Source organism: Colobus angolensis, unplaced genomic scaffold (genome assembly GCF_000951035.1).
Source record: "Colobus angolensis palliatus isolate OR3802 unplaced genomic scaffold, Cang.pa_1.0 Scaffold65, whole genome shotgun sequence".
Lineage (NCBI taxonomy): Eukaryota > Metazoa > Chordata > Mammalia > Primates > Cercopithecidae > Colobus > Colobus angolensis.
The window spans coordinates 969,069-986,067 of record NW_012120154.1 but is presented as its reverse complement, the minus strand read 5'-3'; the positions used below and the strand labels follow the sequence as shown (position 1 = coordinate 986,067).

The following is a 16,999-nucleotide window of genomic DNA, read 5'->3' as shown; positions in this document are numbered from 1 at the left end:
AGGTGTTTGCTTTGCTTAGGATTTGGGACTTGGCCCTATAGGCCAATCCTTTTCAACATGGTTTACAACCATTATTTAAGCTGCTACTTACAGACACAGTTCCCAGGTCTCCAATCTTCTGTGACAGGTGGCTTTGGGGCTTAGTCACCGCCATTTATCTTTATGTGCACTTAAAGTTTGGCCACTGCTGTAGACAATATACTATTAAAGATTTTTCAGCTGAGTAGTGATGTAGAAAAATTTAAGGTTTAGAAGATGCTGGGTGCAGTGGCTCACACCTACACTCCCAGCCCTTTGGGAGGCTGAGGCAGGCAGATCGCTTGAGCCCAGAAGTTTGAGACCAGCCTGAACCACATAGTAAGACCCCATCTCTACAAATTATTTTGTTTTATTTTATTTTTTTGAGGCGGATTCTCTGTCACCCAAGCTAGAGTACAGTGATGCAGTCTCAGCTCACTGCAACCTCCACCTCCTGGGTTCAAGCGATTCTTGCGCCTCAGCCTCCTGAGTAGCTGGGGTACTCACCACCAAGCACGCACCATCACGCCTGGTTAATTTTTGTATTTTTAGTAGAGATGGAGTTTCACCATGTTGGCCAGGCTGGTCTGGAACTCCTGACCTCAAGTGATCCACCCCCCGTTGACCTCCCAAAGTTCTGGGATTACAGGCATGAACCACTGTGCCCGGCCTACAAAAAAATTTTTTTTTAATTATCCAGGCATGGTGGTGTGCACCTTTAGTCCCAGCTACTGAGGAGGCTGAGGTGGGAGGATAGATCGAGTCTGGGAGGCGAGGCTGCAGTGAACCATGATCAAGCCACTGCACTCCAGGCTGGGCAACAGAGCAAGACTGTGTCTCAAAAAAAAAAAAAGAAAGAAAAGAAAGAAAGAAAGAAAGGGAGGAAGGGAGGGAGGGAACACTGGCAGTAATATAGAGGACGTGTTTGAATGGCAGGAGTACTAGAGCCAAAGAGAGCAGTTGCAGGGCTAGTACAGGAGTCCAGGTAAGGCAGCAACAGTGGGAATTAACCCTCTTGTAGGAGTTGCCTCTGATCTTTTTGTTGCATAATATAATGATCTGTTCTCCAGTCTCTTCTTACTCGGTGTATCAGCAGCATTTGACAGTTTCCCTCCTTCCTGAAGCACTTCCTGCGTTTGGCTTTTGGACACCTACTACATTGGTTCTCCATCTGCCTCCTCTTCTCCATCTCCTTTACAAGTTCCTCCTCAAGTTCCCAATACTTATTCAGCAGAATGCCCCAGATATCAACCTTCGAACCTCTCCCCACCATCTGTAGTCACTGCCAGGTGATCTTACCCAATTGAATGACTTTAAGCACTGAATTCCAAAATTGTGTCTTCAGCCCACATTTTCTTTCCTCAACTCCACAGACTACTCATAGGATGCCTCACAGGTTAACATGTTCAAAACACAGCTTCTGATCTCACCCTACACTGCCCTCAAAAACATCGCCTTACTCCCAGTAAATGGCACTCTCATCCAATAGGAGTTCGGCCAAAAACCTTGGAGCTCATCATGACTCCTCTCATGACCATGTTCGTTCCATCAGTAAGACCGCCCTTCAAACCTTTATCCAAAATCGGACCCTTTTTTACCACCTCCAACAGCACAAGTCCTGGTCAAGCCACTGCCATTTCTGTCTAGGTTATTGCAGTGACTTCATGCCTGTTCCCTATCCTGCCTCTCTTCGACACTTGCCTGTCTCAAGTCTGAGTCAGGCTGATTCTCTGACACCGCACTGTCCAGTGTCATAGCCGGTAGCCACATCAGCCCTTGAAATGTGGCTGCTGGACTGGAAGAACGGAATTTTACATTTTATTTTAATTAACTTAAATAGCCACATCTTGTTAGTAGTCACTGTGTAGACAGCACAGACGTAGAACATGTTAGCATTGCAGGAAGTTCTGCATAGCACTGTTCTAAAACAAAAGGCAGGTCGTGTTACTGTTGCACCAGGAATCCCCTCGTGGCTGGTTCTCTCACTGAGAATGCAAAGCAGAAGCACAGTCTTTACTCTGGTCTTTGAGGTTCCTGGTGATCCCACCTCCCCACAAATACAGGCCACTTTCTCATACCTTCATGCTGCTCCAGCCAAGTGGTCCCCACACACCAAGCATACTCTTAGAACACTGTTCCCAGATGGCAGCATGGCTCAGTCTTTATCTCCTTCAGCTCTCCGCTTCACTGCCACCTTCCCTAGAAGCTTTCTCAGGGCAGCTACATACAGTGTGCCGCCTGCCCTATCACTCTCTCTCCCCGCTTGCTCCTTGTCTTTCTCCCTCTCTGCCCTGCCCCTAGGAGTGTAATAAGCTTTACAGCGGCAGGGTCTGGACCTGCTGTGTTCACTGCTGGGGCTTGAGCATCAGTAGCTGTACAAGGCATGTATTTTGAGCTCAGTGCCTATATATCGAGTTATGGAAAGATGCGTATCAGAATGATTTCAAAAGTGGAATTGTTGGGAAAGTTGCAGTTAACTTCGCGTGAGAGAACTGGGTGCTGCAGATCTGTTTATGACCAAAGTGTCTGCTCTACCCAAAAAAGAAAAGTACTTGTGTTCCCTCCACTTTTGAATTTTGTTTTATTTATTTAATGCATACTGGGAGCAGAATATTAAATAATGGATTATTCTGTCTTTTCCCAACATTTCTATATCTTTAAAAAATTAAAAGGCCGGGCGCGGTGGCTCAAGCCTGTAATCCCAGCACTTTGGGAGGCCGAGACGGGCGGATCACGAAGTCAGGAGATCGAGACCATCCTGACTAACCCGGTGAAACCCCGTCTCTACTAAAAAAAATACAAAAAAACACTAGCCGGGCAAGGTGGCAACGCCTGTAGTCCCAGCTACTTGGAAGCTGAGGCAGGAGAATGGCGGGACCCCGGGAGGCGGAGCTTGCAGTGAGCTGAGATCTAGCCACTGCACTCCAGCCTGGGCGACAGGGCAAGACTCCATCTCAAAAAAAAAAAAAAAAAAATTAAGCAGTTGGGTAACTCTGAAGAGAGAAAAGGCCAGGCACGGTGGTTTACTCCTATAATCCCAGCACTTTGGGAGACCGAGATGGGCAGATTGCTTGAGCCCAGGAGTTCAAGACCAGCCTGGGCAACATGGCAAAACCTGTCTCTAACATACAAAAAATTAGCCGGGCATGGTGGCGCATGCTGTAGTCCCAGCTACTTAGGAGGCTGAGATGAGAGGGTGACCTGAACCCTAGGGGTTGAGGCTGCAGTGAGCCTCAACACCGCAGTGATGACAGCGCTGCACTCCAGCCTGGGTGACAGTGATATCCTGTCTTTAAAAAAAAAAAAGACAGGATAACCACACACAGTTTGGATAGCAGAGAAACAAATTCTTTAAAAAACCTCCAACCCAAATACAATGACAGGAATTATTTTTACCTAATTCCCTGTTCCTATACAGAGATGCTTTTCACATTATTGCACTCAGGCTCCCTAGAACCTGATGTTAACATTGTGTCCTTGAATTTTCTCCTGTTGCTATGTAGCATTCATGGTGATCATAATGATGTTTCATCAGGTAGATTTACCTTGATTTATTTAACATTCCCTTCCCCCCACTGTTGAGTATTAAATTGTTTTTAATTTTTCCCTGTTACAAATAATACTGCAAAGAAATCCTTATACATAAACCTTTGCCCACATTTTTTCTAAATTGAGTTGCCCAAAATGAAATTTCTGGGTCAAAGCACATGAATAGTTTAAAAGATTTTGATAAATATCAGATTTTATATTCATTTTGACCCATTATAGGGGCAATCAGTAGTTAATGTAAACATAGAAGATACTGAGGCTGGCCATGAGGGTTCATGCCTTAATCCCAGCACTTTGGGATCACCTGAGATTAGGAGTTCAGGACCAGCCTGGCCAACATGGTGAAACCCCATCTCTACTAAAAATATAAAAATTATCCAGGCATGGTGGCGCACACCTGTCTGTCGTCCCAGCTACTCAGGAGGCTGAGGCAGGAGAATCGCTTGAACCCAGGAGGTAGAGGTTGCAGTGAGCCGAGATTGTGCCACTGCACTCCAGCCTGGGTGACAGAGTGAGACTCTGTCTCAGAAAAAAAAAAAAAGGAAGACACTGAAACTTATCTCTAAGATTTGTGACAAATGTCCCAGGTCTTGGGTTTCTACCATGCCTTTTTCCTCCTGTAACGCAAATACAATATTAAGAAAGTAACATATTCCAGCAGGCTTTTGTCCTGACTTTAAATTGCTGTCATTTTGCACCTGCAATGCTTTGTTAAATGCCATATTGATTGCAATAAGATCTTCACTTTCTCCAATACAGCTGGAGATTGAAGGGCTTTTAAGCCAGAATAATTAACTCCCTGAAATGGAGAATGTGCAGACCTGCACCACTGAGATTCCTCTGCAGCCCAGGTGTGAACAGCTGTTTGCCTTGAGCCTAGTGGCGCTTCTCTCTGGTCCTTCTGTATTCTTTGGAGAGGGACAGTACATTTGCAATCCTAAGAAAGAAGTTCAGCAAGGCTGGGATAGGCATTTCTCAAAAATTAAACTTTTATTGTCTCTAAAATTGTCAGTTTATGGAACATACGAGCTGGTGGCTTCTAAAGATCACTTTCCTGTGCTTTTCTTTATACTCTTTCTGTATGTGTCTCTCTGTCTTTAAACAATGTGTTGTTTTCATTTTGCCCTTTTTGCACTTTAATGAAACCGTATAGTATAGAGCCTCCTCCTTTTGTTGTTTTATTTTTACTTGTATTATTTCAAGTATATTCCCATGTGGATTTGGGCAGCTGTGGTTCATATGGTATTCCATTATATGACTGTACCGTAATTTACCTATTCTGCTACCAAGTCTACTGTTCATAGACATTTGGATTGTTACTAGATTTTTGTTGTTATGAGCAGTGCTGCTATAATATTCTTTTTTTAAAGTCTCTCTCTATTGCCTAGGCCGGAATGCAGTGGTGTGATCGCGGCTCACTGCAATCTCTGCCCCCGGGTTCAAGCAGTTCTCCTGCCTCAGCCTCCTGAGTAGCTGGAACTACAGCTGCCCACCACCATGCCTGGCTACTTTTTGTATTTTTAGTAGAGACGGGATTTCACCATGTTGGCCAGTCTGGTCTCGAATTCCTGGCCTCACGTCATCTGCTCGCCTTGGCCTCCCAAAATGCTGGGGTTACAGGCATGAGCCACCACGCCTGGCCTGCTACAATAGTCTCATATTTGTCTCCCAGGATGAATTTCTCAATGGTACTGCTGGGTCACGGGCAGGTGTTACTTTGGTGGTTTCTTTAGCTAATTTTGAGTAGTAGAAATGCCTGATGGGGGGTGGGAGATGGGGTGGTGGTGGGGAATAATGGGTTCTTGCCCTGTTACTATCTCTCCCACGCTTGCTCCTTGTCTACCCTGCCCCTAGGAGTGTAATAAGCTTCACAGCAGCAGGGTCTGGGCCTGCTGTGTTCACTCCTGGAGCCTGAGCATCAGTAGCTGTGCCAGGCATATATTTTGAGCTCAGTTAATATACATCAAGTCGTGGGAAGATACGTATCAGAGTGATTTCAAAAGTGGAATTGTTGGGAAAGTGCAGTTAACTTTGTGTGAGAGACTTGGGTGCTGCAGATCTCTTTATGACCCAAGTATCTGCTCTACCTGCAAAAGAAAAAAAAAAAAAAAAAGGCCCAGGCACAGTGGCTCACACTTGTACTCCCAGCGCTTTGGGAGACTGAGACAAGCACTTGAGCCCAGGAGTTCGAGACAAGCCTGGACAAAATGGCAAAACCCCATCTCTAAAAAAAAAAAAAAAAATACAAAAATTAGCCAGGCATGGTGGTGTGGTGCATGCCTGTAGTCTCAGTTGTTCAGGAGGCTGAGTTGGGAAAATCACCTGAGCCCAAGAAGTCGAGACTGCAGTGAGCCATGATCACGCCACTGCTCTCCAGTCTGGACAACAGAGTGAGACCCAGTCTCAAAAAATCAATCCATCAATCAACCTTAGCTCAGTTCTGGAGGATTTCAGTCTGAAATCACCACTGTCTGCCTCCGTCATCAGCTGGTGTTTTCCCCTGTGTCTATCTTCACATGGCTTTTTCTTCTCTCTCAAAATTTCCCTCTTCATATGAGGACACCAGTTAATGGATTAGGGCCCACTCTAACCCAATATGACTTTGTCTTAAACTACATCTACAAAGACCCTATTTCCAAATGAGATCACCTTCTGAGGTTCCCAGTGGGCATGAATTTATGGGGAACACTATGTAACCAAATGCAGTTGCTAACGCAAATGAATTTAGGATTCACACTGAAGGTGGTACATATGATTTTATGGGTCATTGAGGTATAGTGGGATAAGAGGCCGGTTTGGAGCGTGGTTTTGTTAGGACAGAATATATCTATACTCACCCTCCTTTCCCCCAGACTCAAATTATAGTGAGTTCAAAATTAGTATATCAGAGACAGTAAGTTAAGTCACACTGGTGACATTTTGTGTGAATTCAAAGCAGAGATGAAGAGGAGTTGTTATTTGGGGGAAATTGTGGAAGACGTGTTCCTTATGCTCACCCTAAAATCGGTGCAGAGGCAGCATGCCCTGTAGTGGTGTGCTCACTTGGTGCTCACGTCTGCTTGGAGTACAGCTGTTAAAATATAAAGTCAAACAGATTTTTAAATTGGTTGGTAACACTCAACATCTCTTAGAGCATAGAGAGGAAGCAGCTGGGAGAACTATTACTGAAATTAGAGTACTTTCCAAAATGACAGAATTGATGGGTAGAGTGAAAGTCACAGATCTTGAGAGAAAATGAGCTGGTGAGCCAAGTACAGGAAACCTGAACTTGGTCAAATGTTCATAGACTAAAAGAGTGTCAAAGAAAAGATAGGCCAGGTGTGGTGGCTCATGCCTGTAATCCCAGCACTTTCAGAGTCCGAGGTGGGTGGATCACTTGAGGTTAGGAGTTCAAGACCAGCCTGGCCAACATGGTGAAACCCCGTCTATGTTAAAAATACGCCAGGTGTGGTGGCAGGCACCCGTAATCCCAGTTATCCAGGAGGCTGAGGCAGGAGAATTGCTTGAGCCTGGGAGGTGGTGATTGCAGTGAGCCGAGGTCATGCCATTGCACTCCAGCCTGGGAGACAGAGCGAGACTCCATTTCCAAAAACAGAAAAAAGAAAAGATAGGCGTGTGTTCTTGAGAATGTAACAGAGATGGTGACTCAAAAGTATTAGGAAACTGAGGAATTTACCTCTGACCGCGATGCCAAAGAATGACAAAATGAGAAGATGCAATGGGGTGGGGAAGCTTTCTGATTAACTTAGTTTATAATGGGACATTTTCAGAAGATGGATAGTAAGGGCAAAAGCAAGCGTGAGTAAAACGCAGAGTAAGCTGAGACCTGCAAAAAAAGTAGGTAGATTAAAAGAACATTTTAGCGTTCGGTTTGGTGCAGTTTGGTGACTAGGAAAGGAGTCACTGCCTTGGACTAGTTGTATAATGCCCAGGGATTACAGAGTGGAGGTAAAATTTTTGTTGCTTTTGTCTTTTCTATTAAGAAGAAGGGTGTTCAAACCAAATGACAGATCCTAGAGCAGAGTAGGAATTTGTGAAGAGAATCCCCGTCTGTGATTTTTGAGGAATGCTGGGAGTCTTCAAGGGGAGTTTAACAATGATACCCATCTTTCCTGCCCACATTCTGAATGTTTAAGGCAAAAGAGGAAAACATATTGAGGCCACAGTGCCCCCTTTACTACCAATAGAGCAGATACCGGCAAACGTGTGCACTTCCTAATACCGAATTCCAACCTTAACCTAGAGTCACTGGAATGGGGTGGTCCTCTCTCCAGGCTTGTTTCCAAGGAGGGAAAAGAGGCCTTAAGTGCTCTGATAAAATAAAGGTGGATGTCCTCTGTGTGGAGCCTCAGATCAGAAATGGGAAAGAAGCACCCCTCCACTATAAGAAAGTGAGGAGAATGGTGAATTTTTTTTTTTTTTTTTTTTTTTTTGAGATGGAGTCTCCCTCTGTCGCCCAGGCTGGAGTGCAGTGGCGCGATCTCGGCTCACTGCAAGCTCTGCCTCCCGGGTTCAAGCGATTCTCCTGCCTCAGCCTCCCGAGTAGCTGGAACTACAGGGTAGCCTGCCACCACGCATGGCTAATTTTTTTTGTATTTGTAGTAGAGACAGGGTTTCACCATGTTAGCCAGGATGGTCACGATCTCCTGACCTTGTGATCCGCCCGTCTCGGCCTCCCAAGATGCTGGGATTATAGGCGTGAGCCACGCGCCCGGCCTTTTGTTTATTGTTTTGTTTTGTTTTGTTTTTTGGTGTTTCTCTCTGGCGTCCAGGCTGGAGTGCAGTGGCACGATCTTTGCTTACTGCAACCTCTGCCACCTGAGTTCAAGCGAGTCTTGTGCCTCAGCCTCCTGAGTAGCTGGGATTACAGGCGCTTGCCACCACGCCCCGCTAATTTTTGTATTTTTAGTAGAGATAGGGTTTTGCCATGCTGGCCAAGCTGGCCTCAAACTCCTAGCCTCAAGTGATCCTCGCCCAACTCGGCCTCCCAAAGTGCTTGGGATTACAGACGTCAGCCACCGTGTCCAGCCTGGGGAAATTTTTTAAATGTTTTCTGAAAGGAGAAATAAGGAAAAAGTAGCTAAAAGACTGATGAATTTGGTCCCAGTTCCAGGAAAGAATCTAGATTATCAAAAAGATTGCTTTTGAGTACATATGGCAGTAATCAATAATCATAGTTTGCTAATAAGTTTTCATGCATTCCCTTCATTGGTAAAAATGCTGGCATAGAATAATAATATAGCTGTTGTATTCTACTTCAACAGGCCGTTTGACAAGCTGTCTGTTTTGGACGAGATGGAAATATATTGGCTAAACATTAAAACAGTTGTGTAGATTAGTGACTGATGATTCTCAGGCTGATGGCTTCATATTGGAAGGAAGCTTTAGTGGCATATGATTAGATTATCCTCAGCTTTATCAAGTTCAGCATTCCCTTCCTTGACGGGATAGGGGAACACAAACTGGGAATAAGTAGAATAATAGGATCAACAAGAACTTGGTGGGGTGACTGTGAAGTTAAATATGATAGAGGTTCATTCATTTAATAGATATTTATGGAGCATCTTCTGTATGCCATGCTCATAAAGATATATGTAAGGTCTTAAGCTCAAATAAAAAATCAATTAATAAAAAGCTAAAGGCCAGTGGCTCATGCCTGTAATCCCAGTGCTTTGGGAGGCCAAGGCAGGCGGATCACGAAGTCTGGATTTCGAGACTTGCCTGGCCAATATGGTGAAACCCCGTCTCTACTACAAATACAAAAAATAGCTGGGTGTGGTGGCACGCTCCTGTAGTCCCAGCTACTCAGGAGGCTGAGGCAGAAGAATCACTTGAACCCAGGGGGTGGAGGCTGCAATGAGGTGAGATCACGCCACTGCACTCCAGCCTGGGTGACAGAGTGAAACTCCATCTAAAAAAATAAAATAAAACCCAGCTACATGGGTTAAATATTGTATGAGGGAACAAAAGCATATTTTTAAATATTATAGATTTTAACTAACATTACGCTTAGTGTGTGAATCAGGAGTTATGATCACCAGAGAAAGTGATATCTTAGGCATTGTTAGTGAAAGCACAGCTTTTAACAGAATGGTTAGGAATGGCCAGGTCTGCTTGGTGTTGAACTACTCTGGAAAATACCTTTCTGTTCTTGGCTCTTCACTGAGAGATGGAAGGAGATACAGGTGAAAGAACTGATCGTATTGAACGTGAAGATGAGACGCAAGGGAACTGTAATCATTGTCTGAAGACATTTGAAGAACCAGCCTGTGGAATAATGTGAACATTATAATCTCTAAGAATCTGACATGGATTAACTCATAAAATCTAATGACTGAAGTTAATATTGTTGTCATTCCAGTTGGAGATCAGGAAAGTAAGGGTCAGAAAGGCTAAATAAGTAACTTGCTCTGAGTCAGCTTAGAAATGGCAGCGCTGGGCTGGGAGCAGTGGCTCATACTTGTAATCATAGCACTTTGAGAGGATGGCTTGAGCCCAGGAGTTTGAGACCAGCTGGGAGGTCAGGGCTGCAGTGAACCGTGATCATGCCACTGCATACCAGCCTGGGTAACAGAGTGAGACCCTGTCCCAAAGAAAGTAAAAATTGGGGAGGCAGGCAGAGCTGGGATTACAAACCCAGGCAGACTGCCTCTAGAACTAAAGTCTTTTCTTTTTTTTGAGACAAAATTTCACTCTTGTTGCCCAGGCTGGAATGCAACGGCACGATCTTGGCTCACCACAACCTCTGCCTCCCAGATTGAGGCGATTCCCCTGCCTCAGCCTCCTGAGGAGCTGGGATTACAGGCATGCGCCATCATGCACCATCACGCCCAACTAATTTTAAAATGGGGTTTCTGCATGTTGGTCAGGCCGGTCTCGAACTCTCGACCTCAGGTGATCCACCCACCTCGGCCTCCTGAAGTGTGGGATTACAGGCGCGAGCCACCACGCCCAGCTCTAAAGTCTTTTTTTAATCTTTTTTTTTGTCAAAGAGATGGGATCTTGTTACGTTGCCGAGGTGTTCTCAATCTCCTAGGCACAAACAATTCTCCCAGTCTGCTGGGATTTAACAGGCATGAGCCACTGTGCCCAGCCTGTAGGATTAAACTCTTGACCAGTGTGCTACACTACTTGGCACTCGTGGGCACGTGCTTAAGTTTGTTCTCCATGGCCCCAGCCAGTCCAGTGGGTTCAGTAGATGAGGGTGCAGGGAAAGTCATTTCTACTTACTTAAATCATCTTAGAGGAGCAAACCAAAGATGGGAGGGAATCCTCTGTCAGCAGAGCTTCCTGCAGCCTAGCCTAGGTCACTCCTGAGAACAGGGAGAAGGACCCTGCCGGGCCAGTGACCTTCCAGGCTCTTTTATGCTATCTCTTTTTTTACACTGCTACTCTGTGGGTGTTTGCTATCAGAAGCCATGAGTTGAAACTCATGTCTCCTTTTTACAAGTTAATATATTTGTCTTATTTGTATCACAGAAATACTGTCACGTAAGTATAATTTATTAGCTTTATGCAATGTAGCATGTTTTGTTTTATGGCACATTTCCAGTAATAATTTCTCGGTTGGATAAAAAGCCATATTGTCATCAATTTTTTTTTTCTTGAAGATGTTTTCCTGAATATAAAATTTATGCTTTTTATTGTAGAAAATTGGAAAATCTAAGAAGAAAATTTAAAAACTCTTGTAATCTCACTGCTCCAAGATAATCATTGTTAACACTTCAGTGTATTTTTCCTGTTAACATATTTTTCACAGAAAAGTTTGAGAACACTTGCTTTAGATTCATCAAGATTCTTTTTACAGAAAAACCATTTTATTTTGATAAATTCTGAAGATTCCTTTTCTCTTCTTTCTTTTTTATTTTTTTGGCTAGGTTTCTGCCTCAATGCTCAAGCAGTTTCCCAACAGTGGCCTGAGTCCAGGTCTTTTCAATGTGGGGCCCCAGTTATCTCCTCAACAAATTGCCATGCTGAGCCAGCTTCCACAAATTCCCCAGTTTCAGTTGGTAAGTAGCAGATTTTCTTCCTGTGGCTGAAAAGGTCATTTGCTTTTTTTTTTTTTTTTTCTTTAACTTTGATTTGCTTCCCACATCTTTGCCACTTTCTATATTCAAAGGGTGCTAGTCCACACTTCTAGGCAGGCTATGGAGTGTGCTTAAGGGTTGTCAACTCAACTGGAGGAAAATGTAACCAGGAGACCAGGAATTTGGTGTTACTTCCCTCCTGGATACTTTAGAATTGTGTGACCTGTACATGAGTGCACAGACCCTTTAGGTGTCCTCAGTAAATCAGTCTCAGGAAACTTTGGTTCTCTGTCTATCCCCCTTGTTTTGTAGGCATGTCAGCTTCTCTTGCAGCAGCAGCAACAGCAGCAGTTGTTACAGAACCAGAGAAAGATTTCTCAAGCTGTACGCCAACAGCAAGAGCAGCAGGTACGTGGGTGGACAGGGTCCCTCCAGTGTTGTGTTTGAGGAGTACATCCCGGCTTAGCCTCTTATGGCAAAGAACCGGGCACAGTCTCTTCCTGGGAAGTTCGGGGCTGTGCTTATCACGTGTCGGTCTCTCTTGGCCCGCAGCTGGCTCGAATGGTGAGTGCACTGCAGCAGCAGCAGCAGCAGAGGCAGCCGGGCATGAAGCACTCGCCCTCTCATCCTGCTGCTGGACCCAAGCCGCATCTGGACAACATGGTACCCAACGCGTTGAATGTGGGGCTCCCAGACCTTCAAACCAAAGGGCCAATACCTGGATATGGTTCTGGTAAGTTGTTAGTAGAGAAAATTACCTTTTTAGAAATCTACCCCTCCAGGCCTGCGATAGGGGTTGCGCCTGCATTACCCTCTGTTTTTATGTCAGCTGTATAAGGTAGGTAAATATTCTTACCTGGTTTACACATGAGCCATCTGAGGCTTCTTGAGTTTCAGTGGGTTTCCAAAGCTCACCACATGGTTACTAAATAGCCAAGACAGGCCTCTAACTTCTCTGGCTTCAAAGCAGTCTTTCAATATATGTGTATGAATGACCAACTGCTCTCCTACTGCCAGGAATTTTTAAAACCCTGTTTAATGCTTGTGCATGCTGTGAGTGGTACACATGGCTGAGGTTATGATCTGTTAAAATATGTACTAGTTTGAAATGTTTTAGTGTGCTCATATTAATACAATTGCCTTCTATCAAAAAATGAACTAAAATTATAATGCAGATACAAATTCATCTGATATTAGTATTTCATCTGATTTAAATAGAACAAGTAAGGTTATGCCTTTAACATTCTTCAAGACTTTTTTGTCAGGCAAATCATAGCTCTTTCAGAACTGGAAAACATGCTGTAAGCAGAATCTAATTGGTGAGGAAACAGTGATTTCAAAATAAAATTTAAAAATGGAAAAGATACCACACACCATCACAGTTTCGTCTCAAACTGACAACATTTAGAATTTATCTTGTAAAGAAGATACTGTTCTATGCACACTCAAAAAACAAGAGTTGGGTCGGGTGCGGTGACTCACACCTGTAATCCCAGCACTTTGGGAGGCTGAGGCAGGCAGATCATGAGGTCAGGAGTTCAGGATCAGCCTGGCCAACATAGTGAAACCCCATCCCTACTAAAAATACAAAAATTGCCGGGTGTGGTGGCTCATGCCTGTAATCCCAGCACTTTGGGAGGCAGAGGCAGGCGGATCATGAGGTCAGGAGATCGAGACCATCCTGGCTAACACGGTGAAACCCCGTCTCTACTAAAAATACACAAAGAAATTAGCTGGGCGTGGTGGCCGGTGCCTGTAGTCCCAGCTACTCAGGAGGCTGAGGCAGGAGAATGGTGTGAACCCGGGAGGCGGAGCTTGCAGTGAGCTGAGATCGCACCACTGCACTCCAGCCTGGGCGACAGAGCGAGACTCCGTCTCAAAAAAAAAAAAAAATACAAAAATTAGCCAGGTGTGGTGGCACACACCTGTAATCCCAGCTACTGGGGAGGCTGAGGCAGGAGAATCATTTGAACCAGGGAGGCGGAGGTTGTAGTAATCTCAGATTGCGCCACTGCACTCCCACCTGGGCAACAGAGTGAGACCCCATCTCAAAAAAAAAAAAAAGAGTTGGAAAGACATGAAATTGCTGGTTCTAGGTGACAGTGTGACCCTGGACAAATGACAGCGGCCGACTATGCGCCAACCCCGTGATCCTCCTACTGCATGTGCAGGGGGTGAGCAAAGACTTCAAGGTGTTCTTGATCTGGGTATCTTAACGGAATTACTTTGTAGATCCTCAGCTTCCACCAACTGTTTTCATTCTTAAAGATGATCTGCCTGATAACTGACTTAAATTCGAAATAACTTTTCTTGCACTTGATACAGAAGAAGGTCAGCTCTGTGCTCATCTGGGCTAAAGAACACCAGGGTACCAAACATGGGGGAGCCTCCCTTGATTACTAACAAAGGTGTCCTACGCTGGATTTCCTTCTTTTTTTTGAGGCAGGGTCTCACTCTGCTGCCCAATCTCCACCTCCCTGGTACAGGCGTGAGCCACCGCACCCGGCCGATTCTTATTTCAAATGGCTAAAGGATCAGAGTTAAGCATACACATATATACACATTTACTGAAGAAATTTTATGATTTTTGTCATACTCCTGTTTCATAAGTAACTTGTAAATTTAGCTGTGCATTATATTATTCCATATTAAAGAGAAATATTGACTTATTAGCTTGTTTCTGTATTTGTTAACTTCTTAAACAATAGATAAATAAATATTATTAGGTCTCATTTTAATTGTGACCTGACCATTTATAGTCTGCCTTATAAGATAGATGTGTTTTGTCATTTATTTCACTTACAATTTTCCTGACTGGGCACGGTGGCTCATATGTGTAATCCTAGCACTTTGGGAGACCGAGGAGGGCAGATCACTTGAGGTCAGGAGTTCAAGACCAGCCTCCAACATGGTGAAACCCCATTTCTGCTAAAAATACAAAATATTAACTGGACGTGGTGGCATGCACCTGTAATCCCAGTTACTCGGGTGGCTGAGGCAGGAAAATAGCTTGAACCCAGGCAGCAGAGGTTGTGGTGAGCTGAGATCATGTCATTGCACTCCAGCCTAGCGATAGAGCAAGACTCCATCTCAAAAATAAAAATTTTTTTCCTTAGTTAGCATGATTACATTTATTTGAATTGAAGAATACATTTTAGGACTGAAAGTTAGATTTGGCTGCCTGTTTTGAATAGATTATTTGATGAAAATATATTTAAAGCATATATAGAAATTAAAATTTTTTTTCTAATAAAATGCCAAAGATGTAATGAAATGAACAGTATTTCAGTTTTCCTGATGCTAAGTATGTTGAACTAAAAAGGATACCTCTGGGTGAAAGAATAGCAAGAATAATTGAAAGTTTATTAATATGTCTTGATAAAGCCTCTTTGTTACATTATCTCAAAATTAAGAATTTGAATGACTAATGACCGCTTAACTAATCCTTATTGATTCTTTTGTAAAATAGATGGTTTCTAATTCTTTTAGAAAAATTGAAGCAAAATTGCTTCAATTTTAGCAAAATTGAAAATACACCTAATTGAGGCTGAGTGCAGTGGCTCATGTCTGGTAATCCCAGCACTTTGGGAGGCCGAGGTGGAGAGTGAGAGAGGGAGAGAGAGAGAGAAAGAATACCTAGTTGCATTGTTGGTGATAATGACCTGTCTAAAAATTATATTTTAGTATCTATGTTACTGGGCTAGGGGAAAGAACATATACTTTAAAAGAAATTCGGAGAAGTAATTCATGTTATAACAAGACTCCTTCTGTTCCCATCTACTTATTTATATGAGTAAGATTTCTTAGTGCTTTATGTCAACAAAGAAATTTAAAATAAGATAGTAGAGAAAACTCTCATTATAGTAAGGAGTCTTGGTTACCGTGGATATCTGAACTCATTTAGAAACAAAGTGATTCATCTTGTTAGAATATGCATTTCTGATAAAATTTCACTTTTTATGTTTAAAATTTGTCAAAATTTGTAATATTTATTTGGTATATACCTGTGAAAAGTAAAGCTGTATGAATATTGGAGATTATAAAAATGACAGAAGAGTAATTGTATCTATGCTGCAATTATGATTGTGTTGATACCAGGTGTACACGTGGACAGTTGTGTTAGGATGGCCAATTATGGGTGATTTTTAAAAAATAATTATAGTTATAGAAACTAGTTTGCTTTTTAATGTATAGTAAAAAGAGAAGAAAACAGAACTGCAAACAGAGTGAAGGCAAGATCAGTGTAAGGACAAGTTAATTTAAGAGCATTTCCTCAAGGATGTAAGTAAGAATGGAGCCAAATGTTAGTCATGAACAGACCATGAATTAGGGTGTGTGAACATCAGAGAGAGTAGTTCTGGCAAGGACAGATGAGGCAGGCAAAGGGTTGTCCTTGCATGAATGATAAAAGCAGGTGATAGGCAAGGGGCATGTCTTATCTCTGCTTGTACCTCAGTTCCTAACAACAAGGCCTGGCACAGAATAGATTGTCCATAAATATTCATTGAACTTAACTAAATGGCTTAATTTGAGCTAAAGCTTTCTGTTTGTGGGCTGGAAATTTCAGGGAAACCACTTGGTGGACTGAGGAAATTTGGTTTTGCTATAGTGGAAAGTACAATAAAGTCAATATTTTCTTGGGTTTAGAGGTATGATAGCTTGTAAATAGCCAAAGGTCACTAGCAAAGCACTGTCTCTTCTTTGTTAATGCAGCCACCAGAGCACAGTGTCCCAGAATTCCTTCCATCAAAATCCATCAGACACACTCCATATCCTAGTGTCATGCTGGTTACTACGTGACATCAAAGAAAATTATGTACATCTTCGCCTGATTTTTTTCCTCTTATACTTTGGGGTTTGTAGATTGAACCTTTCAAGGCAATTTTCTCCCCTATTCTTTCTCTGACCCCTTGGATTATTTTTCCTGACCAAACCTAGTGAGGCAGTGCTGAGGCTGCCCTGCTGTGGCGACACTTGATCCCCAAGTCTCCAATGAGAAAAGCCACCGTTTCTCTAAGGTTCTTGGAGCTGCTGAGCTCTTTCCTTGCATGCTTAACTTTTTCTTTCTCTTTCTCTTTTTCTTTCTCTTATTCTTTTTCTTTCCTTCTTTCCTCTTCTTTTTCTCTTTTTTTTCTTTTTTTGCCCTTTTTCTATAACTCTTTAATTTTCTGCATTTCATTTGTCGCCAAAAGAACCCTAAGCAGTTGAAATTAAAGAAATGTAATTCACTGACCAGGCACGGTGGCTCACGCCTGTAATCCCAGCACTTTGAGAGACTGAGGTGGGCAGCTCACGAGGTCAGGAGATTGAGACCATCCTGGCTAACATGATGAAACCCTGTCTCTACTAAAAATACAAAAATAATCAGCTGGGTGTGGTGGCGGGCACCTGTAGTCCCAGCTACT

The 16,999-nt window shown here is 43.3% G+C and overlaps 1 protein-coding gene across 3 annotated transcripts in view; it reads left to right on the top strand.

The window, feature by feature from the left end:
• TNRC6B (trinucleotide repeat containing 6B) overlaps window positions 1-16,999 on the top strand; it is a 190,410-nt gene that overhangs the window by 140,192 nt on the left and 33,219 nt on the right. For all 3 annotated transcript variants that reach the window (XM_011964173.1, XM_011964172.1, XM_011964170.1), the window contains 3 exons: window positions 11,445-11,576; window positions 11,907-12,002; window positions 12,147-12,327. In XM_011964173.1, coding sequence (XP_011819563.1) covers window positions 11,445-11,576; window positions 11,907-12,002; window positions 12,147-12,327 — 409 coding nt within the window. The remainder of the gene's footprint in view (window positions 1-11,444; window positions 11,577-11,906; window positions 12,003-12,146; window positions 12,328-16,999) is intronic.